The 14,362-nt window shown below is 36.6% G+C and overlaps 1 protein-coding gene across 4 annotated transcripts in view; it reads left to right on the plus strand.

The window, feature by feature from the left end:
- UTRN (utrophin) overlaps positions 1–14,362 on the plus strand; it is a 368,451-nt gene that overhangs the window by 145,816 nt on the left and 208,273 nt on the right. For all 4 annotated transcript variants that reach the window (XM_017813718.1, XM_017813716.1, XM_017813719.1 and 1 more), the window contains 6 exons: positions 1,828–1,977; positions 3,206–3,290; positions 4,850–5,055; positions 6,207–6,324; positions 9,719–9,924; positions 11,349–11,503. In XM_017813718.1, the coding sequence (XP_017669207.1) occupies positions 1,828–1,977; positions 3,206–3,290; positions 4,850–5,055; positions 6,207–6,324; positions 9,719–9,924; positions 11,349–11,503 (920 nt within the window). The remainder of the gene's footprint in view (positions 1–1,827; positions 1,978–3,205; positions 3,291–4,849; positions 5,056–6,206; positions 6,325–9,718; positions 9,925–11,348; positions 11,504–14,362) is intronic.

Consider the following 14,362-nt stretch of genomic DNA (forward strand, 5'->3'; position numbering starts at 1 on the left):
TTTAATTGGAGGTGTTGTCTCCATCTCAACTTTATAATTGTTAAAACTTGGAGCAAAAAGCTGATAACCTTAAATGGTAAGTAAGCACCATTGTCCCATTTACTGAGCAGTTTTAATGCTTTTTTGCATGTGTAAGATTTTATCTAACCTGCTTTTTAAACTGTAAGGGTTTTGGCCTTTTCGAATAAGTTGTGTGCGTATGTATGTATTTTTCCTGTTTATTTTCTGTCTGGCTTTGACAGCAAAACATCTTTGGTTTGTAGGATGTGTAAAGAGAAAGTTTCTGATATTCTAGAAGAATGGGAGGAGTACCCAGTCCAACTAACCTGCTTGCTCATTTCTTAAAAATCAGTAATTTATCAAAAGGCAAGAAAAAAACCAACACAAAACCCAAGCAACCTCAATTAGACCAAATCTAGGTGGGAAGGTTTGACAAGTGTGTTGAACGATGTAAAGTAGTTGCAGTCGTTTGCCTAAACAAATTGACTGATGTCAGTTGAGTGTTTGCCATCTGACTATCATCAAAGTGTATTTTTTCTTGCCTTCTATCTTAATATAAATACCTGAAGCGAAGGGTAGAACTGGAATAAAGGGGGAAAGAGCAGAGTTTGCTAGGGAAACACTGGTAGAGCACATTATTAAGTACCAATTTGGCCCCGTGTAAGAATGTTTTCAATTTTGATTATATATCTGAATTAAAAGTTTAAGTTTGCAGTAGAACAGGTGCTGAGCAAGGTTGCTGGTCTTATTTCGTCTAGTCAAATACAGAACAATAAGAAGGGATATGATGATGAGAATAACGAAATGTAGGGAAGATGAGCTATTATTAAAGGATGATATTAGGGAAATGGGAATAACTGATATTAACTGATCAGTCAGGAATAAATACTGTTTGGGAATGAGAAGATTTCTAAGTAGAGCTTCTGAAACAGCATCCAACTGAAAAGGTTGTAACATATTTTAAGAAAATAATCCTTTTAAGGTAGACCCTTGAAAATTTAGGGAAGACACTGCTTTGTATAGCACTTATTGTGGAAGAGTACTCTTTTCAGTGATTTCCCATCCAAGCCTGTGTTCCTTTCACTTTGCTATGCCCACCTCCATAGTAATTGTGTAACAAGTTACTTCAAATATTGGGGTGTAAAAATATGATCTGTACTTGGTATTGTAATTTTTTATTCTAGTGTTTCAGAAACAAAATTTGATACCTATTCCACAGTGCTTCTGGTCTGTGGGCAAATGATAGTACAGTTGATTAAAGTCAGTGGGAATACAGGCATAAGCTTTTTGATTTTTTTGCAGGTTCTGACCTGCACTTCATTTTAAAAGACAAAGAAAGCTGTGGATGGTTGATCAAAATGAACTTTTAAGGTTATGTTTAGTTTTTAAATACCTTTAGAGTATACTTTAAGAGTCAAGTACCTTGTAGCGATCTACCATGTACTTGTATAAAGCGTGTTAGATGTAGCTCTAGTTTTTAATTTTTTTTTTTTTAAAATGAATGCACCAACAAGTTTGAATGACAGTGTGTTGCCTTTTGGATACAAGTAGTATATCCAGAGTTGATCAAACGGAAGCATCTTGTGAGATGAGAATTAGTGTGCTTGATGTGAGGCTGTACGTTGTGAAGGTTGTGTAAGTTTTTTCCAGTAGCAATAAATGTTGGTATTTGAATAGATGTTTTAATAATTTCTAGATTGGGCATAGAAACCAAAATAGAAGCTTTTCTGTTACATATTTCCAGGCAAATGTCTAAATATTGGAGTTAAAATACACTTAAACGTGTACGCATTTTACTTCAGTCTAAAACTCTTCTGTCCCTTTTAGGTCTTAAGTGAAGAGATGGAAGTACAGGGTGACAAACTGGAATGGCTGAACAGAACTGAACCTGATGTGCTTTTGGATAAAAATGTTGATCTTCAGGAAAAAGACCAACTTTCTGGTTGCTTGCAGTCCCTCAATGTGAGGTGGAACAAGGTGTGCATTTCTTGAGCACAGGGTACCTGAAGTTGAAAGGAGAGTGGTATATTTGGAATGATTATTTACCTTTTCATGTGTCTGTAGCATGTACATAAAATGACTTGAAAGCCACGCAAACATGAGCAGGAAATATACCCCAAACAATTTCTATGTGAAAACACTGGTGGGCATTTTTTCATCAGATTGAGTTATTTTAGTTAGCTTAGGGTTTTTTGTTGATTTTTTTTTTCTTTCATATTGGCTTTCTTTTAAAAGATTAATCAAAAGTATTTATCAGCTGGATCAAAAATATTTTGCTGATTTGAGTCTAACAGTAGTGTGTTAACTTGAAATTGAGAATTACAATAAATCTTTGCTGTATAGGAAAATGGTATGCTTGCAGCAGTTAAGAGGAAAACAAATGAAGCTGTGGTAAAGCTTAGTGAAAAAATCTTATCAAATGTGTCTGGGATTCTTCCTGAGTATAACTACTGTAAATTAGAAACTCCTGTGTTCAATCTCGTTGGCAAGTATGTGACAAAAAACTCACTGTTTTTTTGGTCAAGATTTTTTTGTCAAGAAACAAGATTTTTTTCAAGCAGAGTATGGAGATCCTAATGAAAAAGAATAGGATTATTTGAGATTATTTTATGGATCGTGGAGGTAAGAATTTATTGGGGAAAGGGGCTTTCTGATAGGTCAGGGAAAGAAAATGTGTTTTTTTACCAACTCAGCCATGAAAATGGGGATTCCCCAACTGCTTTGTGTATTACATTTCCATCACTGCCTTTTAAAAATATTTAAAAAGCAATTAGCCACATTTGTCTTCACTACAATGCAGTTTAGTTGTAACATTTTTTCCTTTTTAAATTAATTCCCTATTTCTCTACTTTCATGTGACTGACTATAGATCATGCTTTGTATATCTTTTCTTCAAAGTATATTCAAATAATGAGTCATAGTTTTGGTGCTTAGTAAAAAACATGTAAGCAACCTTTCTACAACATTTCATTTATTTATTTTCAATATTTAGGTATGACACTGGGATGTAGCGAAAAAAACACTTTACTACCTCTTGGCATTTTTTTTTTTTTTTAAGAATACCTTCAAATATAATTGAAATATATCTGAGGCATGCCATTCTAGCAGGCATGGTGTAGAATAGTTTGTTTTTCAATAAGAGATTACACTTTTGCTGTTAATGTAGGTTGTGTTACTGGTTTTGTTTCTCTCTACTGGGCTGTAGGTGTTCAGAGAAGTGCCTGACAGAGTGAGAGAACTGGAGGCATTTGTTGGGCAGTCTCGTCTTGTTACACAGACAAAACCTTCTGGTGAGTGATCAGTCCTTCTACTCTGCTTAATTACATTCAGTTTAATCCTGTTTGCAGTCAAAAATAATCAAAAAACCCCGTATCTATGAATTTAGACAAATGTAAATAAGACATGTTTGTAGAATTGCGCTCTACTGGGGGCTACCTTCACATTATTATGGGAGAGGGGGAATGTTTGGGTAGGGAAAAAATCACTCTACTGTTCACAACTGGGGAAGTCTTTTGGAGTTCCTGTAAGAGTTTTGAAACAGAGAAATGTTTTAGTAAAGCTTAGGCCTCCTCATAAGGAGCCAGTGTACTAGGTACAGAGTAAAAACCAAAATAGCTGTGCTTGTCACAGCCTGGTTTCCTGTGGATTTGTGGTCATGCCTTTTAGTAATTAAGATCCACTAGGTGCTTTCCATACAGCTAATTATTTGTAAAGTATCTCCTGTGTGTAGATACTTTGCAGTCCTATAAATAAAAGCCATTCTGCATCTTTTGGCTCAGTTTGGGACAGAGATGAGTCTTTCTCATCTGCTAGATTCCTGAATCTTTTAGGGAAGGCTCTCTGAATATATATTCTTGCATCAGATGCTCACACTGGCCATATTTTCAAGTTGTTGAATGCAGTTCAGAGGATACAGATTGTAAACAAGATACCCAGGTATCTGTTTTAGAAAACTAGATAAAAAAGCCCTTTTCTGAAAGATTTGGCAACTTAAACTTCAGTAAATTGACTCTATTTTGTTTTTAATTCAGCATCACTAAACAAAATTTAGAAGAGGCAAATCAATTTTTGTGTAATCCTTTCAAAGCCTTGATTCAGCTTGTTTTTCTTTCATACAAGGTGTTTGTTAGGTACAGCTCCTAGGTTTCATTGTTTGAGGGAAGTGTGAAGTACTGATGATCCAGCTTGATGTAACTTAATGTTTCTTGGAACTGGGACACAACTTCTGGAGTGAATTTTACTGTTCAGCTCATCCCTCACTTCTTTGCAGTGTCAGATTAAAAAGGTAGAAAGGATGTGGCTGAACTTGTCAGGCTGAATAGGCATCTGTCCCTTCTTCAGACAGTTTTGTATTGCCAAATCCATGAAGCACTTATTGTGGAAACTTGACTGACTTTGCTTGAGTGAATTCTGAACCGAGAGCGGCGAAGACCTTTCTGCTGCATAATAGAAAAGTGAGGAAGGCAATTTTAGACATTTATCTTGAAAGTATTGGGTTTCTTATGCTTAATAAGGGTCAGTTCCCTTTCGTGTCAAAGAGTATTTAGCTCTATTCTGTTAAACTTAATGTAATTTTGTCTTTGCGAGTTTTCATCTTGTTTGTTTTGAATTCACGCTGCATCATTTGGCTGAGTGTTTGGCATGCAATAAAAAAAAAAACACCTTAAAGGGGCAAAAGGAACTTCTGATTACTTTGTTTCTGTTTGTTGAAGTACGATTTTTCCTGTGCTTTTCCTATAGATGCTATTGCATATTCATAGGAATTACAAAAAATCCATGTAATTGCCAGAACTGCATGTGCGGCCATGACTTCTTTTTTTTTTAACAGAACCCCTAAACTCTGTTTCAGATATCCAAAAGGTGGTGCTAGCATCTTCTTCATTGGAAATTCCTGTTCAGATGCAGCAGGCTTTGGAACTTTCTGCACCTGCTGATCTGGACAAAACTAGAAGTGAGCTGGCTGACTGGTTGGTATTGATCGACCAGATGCTCAAGTCAAACATAGTCACTGTGGGAAATACTGAAGAAATCAATCGGACTATTGCACGAATGAAAGTATGTGCTTTTGTGAAGGCTAGTAGAAAATTCTCACATTTTAATAGTTTTTATATTAAGTAAAGAAATTAAAAGCAATAACGTGTTTAAAAACGGGGAAAAAACCCCCCTGACTGCAACAAAACGCATAACCTGAAAATTGCACTTTAAGTGCTGTTATTACACTCTGTTTCCTGTTAATTCTTGTGTCCCTATGTGAGATAAGCAATGCTATTTTTTTGTTTAAAACAAAGAAAATGGAGACTACCTCCTGAAAATGACACCTTTTGGGGATTTTATAGTTAACTTATATTGAAGACTTTGGAGCAGCATCATGATTGCTTGAAGGGTGACCTTTATGATTCACTCTTTGTAGGTTTCTAATGAGTTTTGGTGTGCTGTAGTTAGACTAAACTGATTTCCAGAGACATGCTAAAATGATTAAAAGTTGTAGCATAAATGCTTATGATGTAAATGTTTGTTTCTGTTGATAGCTCATGCTATGCTGAGCCATGACCGAGGGCAGTATTTGTGAGATGTATGCAGCTGTTAAGGTTCATTTTATTTGACTTGATATCAATTAACATGAGTAACTGTAGAGTAGAAGCTGCAGGCTAAACAAGTGCTAAACTGATTTTGTGAATGTCTAACATAATTTGGAATTTGAAAGAATGTGATGTACAGTGTCTTTGGAAACACCTTCTTTTAACTGTGTAATATTTGTAATATGGGCTTCTGGCACATACCATAATGAAATAACTGTGTTTTATGCATTATATAGTCTGATTGTTCCTTCCTGTCCTTTTCCTTCTCCATCTTCCTCCCCCATGCTGCTGCCTCTCATATATATAAATGAGGAGAGCTTGGAAGGAGGAAAATAACTTATGGAAGAGTGAAAAACATACACTAGAAAATATTGTGCAATGACTGTGATAACTCTGTGGTTTGTACAGGTTAACTTCCACCTCTGGATTTTCAGTAACTGCAATTTAGAATATTTTTGCTTTTTAAAGCAGTGCTATAATACTGTAACAATTCAGGGTCTACAATAATGATAAGACCAGGCATATACTTGTGGAGACACATGTGGTTTTTTTTAATTTACAAGTAATACAGGTTAAGTTAACTAAATTCTACTTTTTGGACTTAAATCATATCCTAATTCTCAACAGATAACAAATGCAGATATGGACCATCGTCACCCTCAGCTTGATTCTGTTTTTACATTGGCTCAGAATTTGAAAAATAAAACTTCTAGTGCAGACATGAGGACAGAAATCACAGAAAAAAGTAAGTTTCTTCATATCTTTTTTCTTAAATTCTTGATTTTGAGCCTAGCTGAAGTTGCCTTCCTTGGAAAAAAAAAGACAACTTAGCAGTTAAGTGGCTTTCACTTAAATTGTCTAACGAAAATTCCTAGAACGAGAGTTGCCACTTGTTTTCTTGACAGGCCATTTTTTCAAGTTCAAGGGTAAATATTTTTGCTGGGATTTCAAAATATCTTGTAAACAATTTGAGAACTTGACAGCCACAAACCCAGGGATGAGAATTTTATTTATTGAGAAATGGAGCTAATAGTGTATCTTTATTTTTGTTGAGCTTTGAGGCACTGGACATTTAAAAAAAAACATGAATGTGTTGATTTAGGACAATAGCTTTGTGTCCGTACTTTGAAAATTGTTGGCTAAGAGCTAGTAGAGATTTTTAAGTCATTGACATGTACTTGAAAATTTAATTTCCGATTTAAAGGTCTCCACTCTCTTTGTAATGTATTTTACAGGTACTTAAGGAAAGAAACATAGAACTGTAAAAATTTGAAACTAAGGGACAATCTCTTTTTTGAACTCTTAAGCTTTTTGAAGGTTGCTAAGATTAGAAAATTCATGCAGCAAGGAATACCACAGGAGTAAGAATGGAAAGATATATTTCCTTATGTTCTCCTCTGCAATGTAGTTTTCCTTTCCTTATGTCTACATGAATTTCTTTAGTGTCTGTAAGACTTGATGGAGATGACAGGGTCAGATAGAAAGCCCAGAGATGGATGGTTTTTCTGGGGGTCTGATGAGATGGCATCTGCTGTCTGAGGTTGACAGGACTGTGGACTGGTAGGGGGAGTAAGATTCAAGGAAGCAACTTAGTTTTGTAGTTGCTCAGAACTAGGGGTCAGGTGGAAACTTGAGGGGAGGAGAATAATAACTGTGGGAGTTGGTCAACAAGGGGACATCTGGTCAGTCACAAAACATTCCTGATTCTTTGGAAAAGCTGAAGAAGAAATAAAGGACCTGTATGTTGAAAATTTGTGTTCCCCTGTAGTCATGCCCATCCAAGGTGGGAAAAGAGAAGCTGTATATGCTGCTGTGGATGAAGCTTTCAGTAGATACCTTAGATGTGTGCAAAGATTTTCTGTCTGTCATGCAACATGAAAAAAAATGAAGGTTTTGTTGCTGCTGACATTTGTAAATAAGTTCGCTTTTTGAAAAGTGAAGTTCAGGACTGCTTTAATACACCTCATTGTTTAAACACTGAGTGGAATATACTGATGTCTGTGGAATATAGAAACTTCTGTGAGTCTACTGTATGTTGTTAGAGGAAGTTTAATTTCTCAAATAGTGAAAAACTGAGAAAAGCTTCCTTCTCTGGAACTTCCCTCTCAGTTGCCGCATGGTCACTGGGAATTGAAAAAACAGTCTCATTGGGAATTTTTTCCAGTCCATCTGCCTTTGATGTCAGACTGGTGCCCTTGACAACTTTTCCTATGAACTTAAACCTATTGAATGCACTGAATCCTGAGACTGCCAAGAATTTAACTTTTTCTGTCCTGTTTTGCTGGAGACTGAAAAAGGGGTAGATACATCAGCAGTGCAGAGAGAAAGGTTAACCTGACCATTAATAAGAAAAGTATATGAAGAAGTATTCTTTCCATGATAATAATAATACTATGTAAACATAAAATATCTGTCTATTTCAACCAAGTTGCTGTTCTGGACAGCTGTTTCTCAGGGCTATGGTTTTTTTCCTTCCAGCTTTATGAGAAGAGCCTAAGCACTTGAGGCTTTTCTCTGCAGTTCGTTAGCCAGCACACAGGGTGATAAGTCTTTTTTCCACTCCTGCTGTTTTTTGCTTTTGCTGTTTTGGTGAAAATACTGATCTCTCCCAGCAGCTGCTGGTTTCTTTTGACCATACTCTTTATCTAAAATAGTAACATTTTTAAAAGTAAAAATCATGCTATTATTTGCTGTTGCGTTACTGAAGCTTTCTTTCAAGTTCTTCTTCAACATGACATATATCATGCCTGAAAATTAATCCAGAAGCTACCTGTGGGTTGAAATTGATGAATCTATATTGCACAGATTATTAGGTTTGTCCACCAGTAATATTTGCTCTGACAAGTGGGCTTTGCTGCCACAGTCTTTGAAAGCTTTGTGAAACTAAACAGAATATTGTTGAATGTATTAAAGTGAAGAGATTTTCTGAAACAGATCAAGCATAATGGCTTTGTATAATTGCAAAAAGTTAAAAAAATGTAAAATTCACTTAAATGGTTTTAACTTAAGCACAGCCTTTGGCATTTTTACTTTATGGAAAGTTGAAGTGACTTGAGTGTCAAGAGCGTTAGTTTTCTCATAAAATTGCATACTTACTGTTAACGTAAATACACTGGATGTCTCGCATACTGCCTACCTCTTGCTGCTCAGCGTACAGAGAAATCCATTTAGGTTTTTTTGGTTTTGCTTTTTTGCATTTACTTTTTTCACACATTCTTTTTTATCATATTCTTTAGTGATATAATTTGTTCCCTGTAACTGTCATGACAGGTAATAGGGAAACCTGTTTCTGCCTCTATAAACTTTCAAGTAATACACTTTTTTTATGATCTGTACGTATTCAGGAAAAGATATGATGCAATGCATTTTTCTCCAAAGACAGATTCACTGCTTTTTGTGATGCACTCTTTTTTGTTCTAGACCCTTATGTTGTCTTTTTAACTCCTTGTTTATTAAAGGCTAAAGTGTGTTTATCCATCATCTAATGTAACTATTTATTGAGAGAGGAATGGGATACTTGAAGGAAATGGGATGTGATCAATAAGTTCTCTGTTCTGCTGTGTCATCTACATAAGCCTGTAGAAACCCGTGGTGGAATTAAATTGCTGAAGTAGGTTGTTGCTGGAGTGTTTCTGCCTTGGCCAGAATTGTAGTACACGTGGCACTAGAATGCCTTCAACACACAGTAGTCTGGAATATTTAATCCAAGCTATCCAAGTATTTATTTACTTGTTTATTTGACCTGGTTTAAATTACAGATGCACAAAGAGGACTTGCTGGTCCTATCACCCTAGAATTGTGCTCCTTGGAGCCCTGCTGCTGTCATATCTCTGCAGTGCAGCTGCAGCATACTTGCTTCCCACATGTGTGTACTTAAAAAGTAAAATAATGTGTTTGAAATGTTCCAGAAATAATAGTTACCTGTCTGCTGACCTGCTTACAAAAGAGGAATCCAAAGACACCTGCATTTTCCATTTGCTTCTGTAAATATGTGAACTACATGGTGAACTAAAATACTGAGTATGAAAACTACTGTATTTGAAAATGAGTTATATTATTGCCTTTTGTCCCAAGAATTGTATGTATGGCTACTTGTTCGTTTGCCTCGTTTTTTTCATGTTCTGTATTGTCCTACACAGTGGAGAAACTGAAGAACCAGTGGGACAGTACCCAGCATGGTGTGGAAAGGCGGCAGCAGCAACTGAAGCATATGCTGGCTGACAGCATGCAGTGGCATGAGCAGAGGCAAGAAATGGAGCACCTCATGGAGCAGTGTGAGATCCGACTGCGCATGCTCCTGCAGGCCCCGAAAGAGACGCTTACCAGACAGATTTCAGAGAACAAAGTAAGACCACTTACACGTATCTTTTTCCAGACCAGATTCCTCAGTCTGTGTAATGCTTCTGGATTCAATTGATGAGTGAATGTACAATTTATTTGTAGCACTGCTTTGGCAATTCTGCCTCTTTTTGAGTATGATATATTCTAAATTGTCTGTATTTTTCAATATATTAGAATATATTAAAGAATCACATTCTGGCAGGGAAACAGGTGGCATGTGTGCATGTGTGTGTTTGAAAGCTTAGTTGAAATGAGTATAGTGCAGCATCAAATAAATGTTATTATGCAAAAAGCTTGAACCCTAGACCAATTAAAGTTTAATGATACAGCCACAGAATTTACTTCATAGAAATCTGTTAACAGTAGTTTAGTAAATCTGCTATTTAAAGTCATCCTGAATTTTGCTTCTCATGGGTGCCATTCAACACTTCTTTTTTTTTTTTTTTTTGACCCCATACAATCTTTAATGCTTTTTATATCACAACAAACATGCTGTGATAAATCCGTAAATCTAGTATCCTTTGTCCTGGTGGCTCTCAGAAAAAGGGCAGGCAAGGGTAGCACAGTATGAGAACTAAAGAAACAAATCAGCAAGGAGAGGCTCTTATTAGTGCAGTATTTAGAACAGAGCTATAATAAAGTTTAAAAAAGCATATGTGTATATGTGTATGTGTAGACACATTCAGAAAGGGGTGCAGGCTGGGTGTGGAAAGAGGAAAAGGGTATTGTGAGAATTCCTTACCAATCCATAACTCTTACAGTGAACAATGAAGTTGAGTGTTTTTCATTTTCTATCTTTACTTGAACAGGGGATTAGGAAAGAACTATTAGGTGTGCTTTGCTTTCCTAAGTGAAAGCAGGCCCATGCCCAAACATATAGTACAGAGGCCAAAAGATGCAACTGGACATTTACATGCAAATATTTTTTTCAGTTAGAAATAATCTTGGGTTCATCATAATGTCAAGTCAAGGCACATTATAAGTATCCTGCCACAATAACCAAACACATTTAATGTGTTTTCTTAACTTAAAACAAGAAGAAAAAACATAAAAGAAGGAAATCAAATGCTGCACATTTCATTTATGCCACTTTTAGGTGCCACTTATCATAATATAAATTTATTCATGCTACACAAAATATGAAAATGTTTTTATTTCTGTTGCCAGTAAAATATAGAAGAAGATTTTTCTAACCTTTGGCAATTCTGGCAAACATAACTTCTCCCCACCTATTTCTGTTTTGATTAGTTCATTATCAGGACACTTAATATCTGTAGATTTTAAGATTTTTCTTAAAGATGAAAAATATGCCCATTTTGCTTAAAAAAAAAAGGCAAACCCAAGAGGCTTACAATATGATAAAATGGATAATATGAAAAATACTATGATTTTTGTTTTTATCTGTCTCATTCTGGAATATCTTTTTAGCTTTTAGTACAGGATTTGCATAGAGGTGACATCACAGTAGCAGCATTCAATGATCTTTCTAATAAATTACTTCGAGAGTATCGTGATGATGACTCAAGGAAAGTGAAGGAAACCACTGACCAAATGAACGCTTGTTGGGTTAATCTGAACCAAAGGTAATTACAGTGTTTCACTCTGCGTAGCAGTTTGTGTCTTAAATTTTCATTCAGTGTGTACATGTATATCGCAGTTTCTTTTCTGCTCTGCTGCAGCATTTAGCGCTACTGTGCATAATTAGTCAATTACAGTCAAGGTCTTTTGATGGTTGAAATTCCCACAGTTCACCATGGAAGACTTATGTATGACTTCCCATTTATGTGACTTTTTTTTTTTAAGAGGAAAAAGAAGGTATTTCTCATGTTTAGTTTCAAGTTTGCCTGTGGCTATTATTCTCTAAGTGTCTTTGAAGAGTTCCTCTCTTGTTCATTATGTATACTCTATGTATACTCTGTGTTGCTGTCCTTTCTTTTAATAAGGCTGTAAGTATTCAGCTTGATCTTCCAATGCATTAATTCATTATGGCTTTTCATCTAATAGACACTTTCCCTGAATGGGGCTGCGCTTTGGGTTCCTGACCGTGGTGCTTCCAGCGCTCTCATCTAGAAAATAGTTGAGCTGTCGGAACTAAAACTTAGTTGAAACTTCTTTCTGTTAATCCTCTATTTAAGATGCATCTGCAGATATGTCTGAATGAAAATGAGGTATTTTCCTATGCATAAATTTTTCATGCAAGGTAATGTAATCTCTGCAGAAATGCTTTTAAGTATTTGATATTGATAGACAATTGACATTGAAAATAGTGCCTGACTCTGGAGCTTAAAAGACTATGTGCTTTGTGGTTAGAGGGACAGAGGACAAAACTGGTCCTGTTTATGTGGGAATGGGGAAGATGATAGCCAAAGTCTGTATATGTGTCTGTTTGCTTGTGAAAGGAGCACCTGCTTTTGTAATGGGATGTCAGTTAAAGGAATAAAAATCCTAGGTAGTAAAGCTACTGAAGTTCATGTTACCTCTTGATGAGTGAGAGGAGTAGAACTTTACAGAATTTTGGAATCATAGAATGGTTTGGGTTGGAAGGGACCTTAAAGCTTTTCCAGTTCCAACCCCCCTGCCATGGGCAGAGACACCTTCCACTAGGCCAGGTTGCTCATAGCCCCATCTAGCCTGGCCTTGAACACTTCCTGAGATGGAGCATCCACTGCTTCTCCTATGCCAGTGCTCCAGCAGTCTCACAGTAAAGAATTTTTTCCTAATATCTAATCTAAACTTGCCCTGTTGAGTTTAGAGCCATTATTCCTTGTCATATCCCTACATGCCCTTGTAAAAAGTCCTGCTCCATCTTTCCTGTTGGCCCCCTTCAGGTTCGTAAGGCTGCTATAAGGTCCTCTGAGAGCTTTCTCTTCTTCAGGCTGGACAACCCCAACTCTCTCAACTTGTCTTCATAGGAGAGGTGCTTAAGACCTCAGATTATCTTTGTGGCTCTCTTCTGGATCTGTTTCAACAGATCCATGTCCTTCTTATGAAGGAGCTGGATGCAGTACTCCAGATGGGGTCTCATAAGAACGGATTGGAGGGGCAGAATCACTTTCCTCAACCTACTGGCCACACTCCTTTTGATGCAGCCTAGGACACGGTTGGCTTTCTGGGCTGCAGGTGCACATTGCCAGCAAGACACTCCCAAGTCGTTCTCCTCAGGACTATTCTGAGTAAATAGGTAATGAAGGAAGCAGAGTAGAATGTCTTTTCACCCTTCTTTGCGGAAAAATGGTGCTTCTGTTATGCTGTGTTTTGGATGTGGCCAGTTGTTTCCTAGTTTTTTAGAAGGTGAAGGAAAACAGCTCCTTGTTGGATTAGTATTGACAGTAGACTACAACTCTGTAGTAGTTTCATTCACATTCAGACTTTGCAGTGTTTTGGCTAGAAAGTGAACAGAAAGAAGAGCTCCTGCCTGAAAGCCTCTAATTATTTTTGAATCTGCTTAAAGTCTAGAATAATAAGCTACTGTGTTTTGTGTATAACTGAAGCTCCTCAATTATCACTATGGCTACTGTTTTGCAGTCTGCAGCCTGGGGAAGGTAAATGTCTCCTTTGTTTTTTAACTAGTGCCAGAATGTAAAGGAGAACTCTGAGAGCCAGTGGGTAGCCAGAGTGTAGAGTAGATAACCCTATCTGAGTAGAATTAAAAGGGGGTAATGTGCAGTGGAAGCATATTTTCAAGAGGATGAAGGTTTTTATACTTGCTTTAAATGCAAGAAATAGAAATAATAGTGACAAGGCTTACTTATTGTGGTAGATGTTGGGTCATACAGAAGTTATATGTGGAGCACACATGGCTTCTATAAGAACATATCTCTATTTATAGCATAATGCTTTAAAAAACCAGTTTGTTTCCATAGTTGGAGGTTGTGGAAGGGGTCCTTAGTAACATCACTTGGGAAAATTGCAGTCCTGAATAGCACAAGAACGTTACCAGGAAGACTGTAGCCATGGCATGTAAAGTTGAAGAAGCTTATTTTAAAACTGTTGGCATTAAGAGATTGAAGCTCCCCAGCTTGACATTGTGTAAATTGGATACTTTGCCCAGTGGCTATTTATGTTCTATTTTTATACTTTAAGGTGAAACTATAGTCGTTCTATGTGTTTGTGCTGCCTTAGTAATGGGTTATACTTGCTGTTCTGTCTCAGATGTTAGTTTCTGAATTTGTTTTGATCACACGCTTGTATGCATTGCAGATTTTTAGTTTAAATCTGAAAAAAGTAATTGGGTGGAACAGAAACCTGAAACAGAGCCATGAAAACTTAAATAATAGTTACAACTTTCTTTTTCTTGGACTGTCTTTGCTAATAGAATTTGTTTAGAGTTTTCTCTGCTACACCTCTGTTAAGTTATCTGCATTTGAAAATAATTCTTCAGCTTCTTCTCACATTTGTTTCTTGCATTCTGAAAGGACCCTCCATCTTTTGAGGCTGCTCCG

The sequence above is a fragment of the Lepidothrix coronata genome, unplaced genomic scaffold (assembly GCF_001604755.1).
Source record: "Lepidothrix coronata isolate B3197 unplaced genomic scaffold, Lepidothrix_coronata-1.0 Scaffold42, whole genome shotgun sequence".
Classification (NCBI taxonomy): domain Eukaryota; kingdom Metazoa; phylum Chordata; class Aves; order Passeriformes; family Pipridae; genus Lepidothrix; species Lepidothrix coronata.